Here is a 2804-nt window from a genome sequence, read left to right on the forward strand (position 1 = left end):
TCATTTATGGGAAAATAGAAGTTTTTTGAGAGATACTTTGAATTCTTTGTTTCTCAAAGTATAGATTAGGGGGTTGAGAGAGGGAGTCACTGTGGTATACAAAACAGAAACAGCTTTGTCAAAGAGCCCAGCAGAGCCCAGGGCTGGCCGGACATAGGTGTAGAGTGCAGAGGAGTAGTATAGAGTGACCACCACCAGGTGGGAGGAGCAGGTGGAGAAGGCACGCTGCTTGCCCTCCGCTGAGTGAATGCGCAAGATGCTGGCAATGATGAAGCTATAAGAAGTCATGGTCAGCAGCAGGTTCAGGCCAGTCAGAAACATGTCTGTGATGATGGTCATGACATCATTGACAAAGGTTGGGCTACAGGACAGCAGGAGCACAGATGGAATCTCACAAAAAAAATGTGTAATAAGATTAGGGCCACAGAAAGACAGTGGAAGGGCCAGGCAGGTGAGCATCAAGGAGTTGAGAGCCCCCGTGGACCACACAAAGGCTGCTAGAGCCACACAGACCCTACTGCTCATCAAGGTGCCATAGTGCAGTGGCCGGCAGATGGCCAGGTAGCGGTCATAGGCCATGGCAGAGAAGAGCAGAAGCTCAGAGCCCAGGACCCAGGAGAAGATGAACATCTGGGTGAGGCAGCCACCAAAGGAGATGGTGTTCTCAGCCACCAGGCTCTGTAGGACCTTGGGCAGGACTGTTGAGGTGCAGGCCACATCCAACAGGGCCAGGTTAACAAGGAAGAAGTACATTGGTGTGTGGAGGTTGGGGCTACAGTGGATGGCCATGATGATCAGGCCATTGCCCATCAGGGCCACCACAAGCAGAGTAAAGAAGAAGCCAAAGAGTGCTGCCTGGAGCCAGGGGTCATCTGTGAATCTCTGCAGGATGAACATGCTCACGAACGACTGATTTCCAGAGCCCATGGATGGTGCGGATCAGGCCTAAGCAGGACATGTGAGTGTCCTCCTCAAGAACAGGAGAGGTATATTTTTAAAAATTTAATAAATTAATAGAAATTGGTAAATTCCATACAATTAGTAACTCATTCTGGGAAATAAAAGCCACAGGGAAAATGCTCATAAAGTAAAGGGCAAGCCAGGTGCAGATCATGCAGAGAATCTAGGTCCAAGAAAATAGGCTCACATTGGGAACAGGTCCCTGTACAAATGGAGGTAGTCATCCACAAGGCACAAGGATCCACAGAGTCAGAGAGCAGTCAAGTTCCAGTGAACTGACCAGGAACTTTTCCTGTGATGCGGACAGCTGAAAGGGAAGGTGGAGGACAGGGTCAAGTTGGCAGTGGGGCTGAGCAGCCACCTTGAGAGAGAGAAGTGTGTGCTCTGCTGACAACTGCCTTACCAGCCTCTTAGAGAATGATCTCCTCATGTGTCTATGTCATATGGAAGTGTGAAGTACAGTCCCTATGGGATCACATTATTGGCACACAGACAGGGATTTGCTCTCTGTGAATACAGATTCTCCTTATCCTGAGCAGGAGCAGCCAGACATCCATTCACCTACAAGTTCCCATTCACAACTAGGACAGCCAGGATAGAAGAGGACAGCCAGGAGCACAAGCCCAGGTTTCTGGCAGCTCAGAGAAGACCCCAAACTGAGGAGGAAAGCTCTTTGCTCATCTGTTGGCTCAGGCCTTCTGGGCTACCAGAGTATTCAAGCAGGTACAGAAGCCAGTGCTGCAGAACCTCAGCTCTGCTCCTCTCATGTTCTCCCCACCCCATCCTGTGGGCAGCTCCAGGGGAGTAACCCAGGATATTGGACAGATCCTGTAGCATGACACAATTGCAGCCAAGGTCTGACAAATGTCCAGGATGCGTGGACCCTGAATGTTGAGAAGTGAAGCCCAAGTAGAATAGAATGCCTTGGTCACATGTGCTCAGGCCCAGCTCTGACAGAACTCTATGTACACTGGCCAGTGAGTGGGACCTACCTACTTCTCTAGGGCAAGTGAGGTGAGGTGAACACAGAGCCCCAGTGTTTCCAAGAATGCACATTCTATACCAGTGTGTGGCCCCTGACTCTCATGCATAGGATCCATGTTGCTAGTTCACAGGCCATGGACAGGTTGTGCTTTGCTAGCTCTGCTCCCATTTCAAAGCAAAACAAAACAAACTACAATGTGATAGAAGACCATATGATATACCATACAATAGACTCCTTTTCCAGGATTGGCTCTCCAAACATTCTGATAGCTCTTTACCTGCAGAGACTATAGGAGTCTCAAGCAAGTCTCCTCTTACTCTGACCACAGCCAACAAACAGCCCTACAGTTTCTGAAAAAGCTGGACTATTCACTAGTCAGTGGTGTGAGTGTTTACATAGAGTCCCTGTGTATTCAGACAAGGTGGTCAGATTTAGGAAGCAAAATGTAAATGACCAGTTTAACTTGAATTTCAGGTTAGCAATTACAACATTTTCAGTATATGTCTCAAAATCAGCATAGGAAATTATTCTCTAAAACAGCACATGTTATTGACCTGGAATTCAGACTTAGAAAGACATCCCACATTTCTCTGACCACCCTGTCTTTTGTGTCAATAACAATCCAAGACATTCCTGTTCCAAGATTAATATATGTCTGACAGGTGAAGGCCAACCTCAGAATCATTTTCCTGTCCAAACCTCTCTGCTCACCTCCAATGCCTAACCTAAGAGTGGCTGAACAGAGGGACCACCACACCCCATGAAATGTAACATATTTTGAGGAGCATTGCATGACTGGACTGCACCAAATCAAGGACACTGCTCCTCTGAGTTAGTGACAGAAGGTATCTTCCTAATA

The 2804-nt window shown here is 47.8% G+C and overlaps 1 protein-coding gene across 1 annotated transcript; it reads right to left on the reverse strand.

The window, feature by feature from the left end:
- LOC104872343 (olfactory receptor 13A1) lies at window positions 1-927 on the reverse strand. The gene has a single exon (XM_010638556.1). The coding sequence runs from the start codon at window positions 925-927 to the stop codon at window positions 1-3; it is 927 nt and encodes a 308-aa protein (XP_010636858.1).
- Window positions 928-2804: the final 1877 nt, after the last annotated feature.

This window comes from Fukomys damarensis, unplaced genomic scaffold, assembly GCF_012274545.1.
Source record: "Fukomys damarensis isolate Sample0158 unplaced genomic scaffold, DMR_v1.0_HiC HiC_scaffold_8, whole genome shotgun sequence".
Taxonomy (NCBI): Eukaryota; Metazoa; Chordata; class Mammalia; order Rodentia; family Bathyergidae; genus Fukomys; species Fukomys damarensis.

Coding starts and splice junctions, on each gene's coding strand:
- LOC104872343 (XM_010638556.1), bottom strand. CDS start 927: ATGGGCTCTGGAAATCAGTCGTTCGTGAGCATGTTCATCCTGCAGAGA.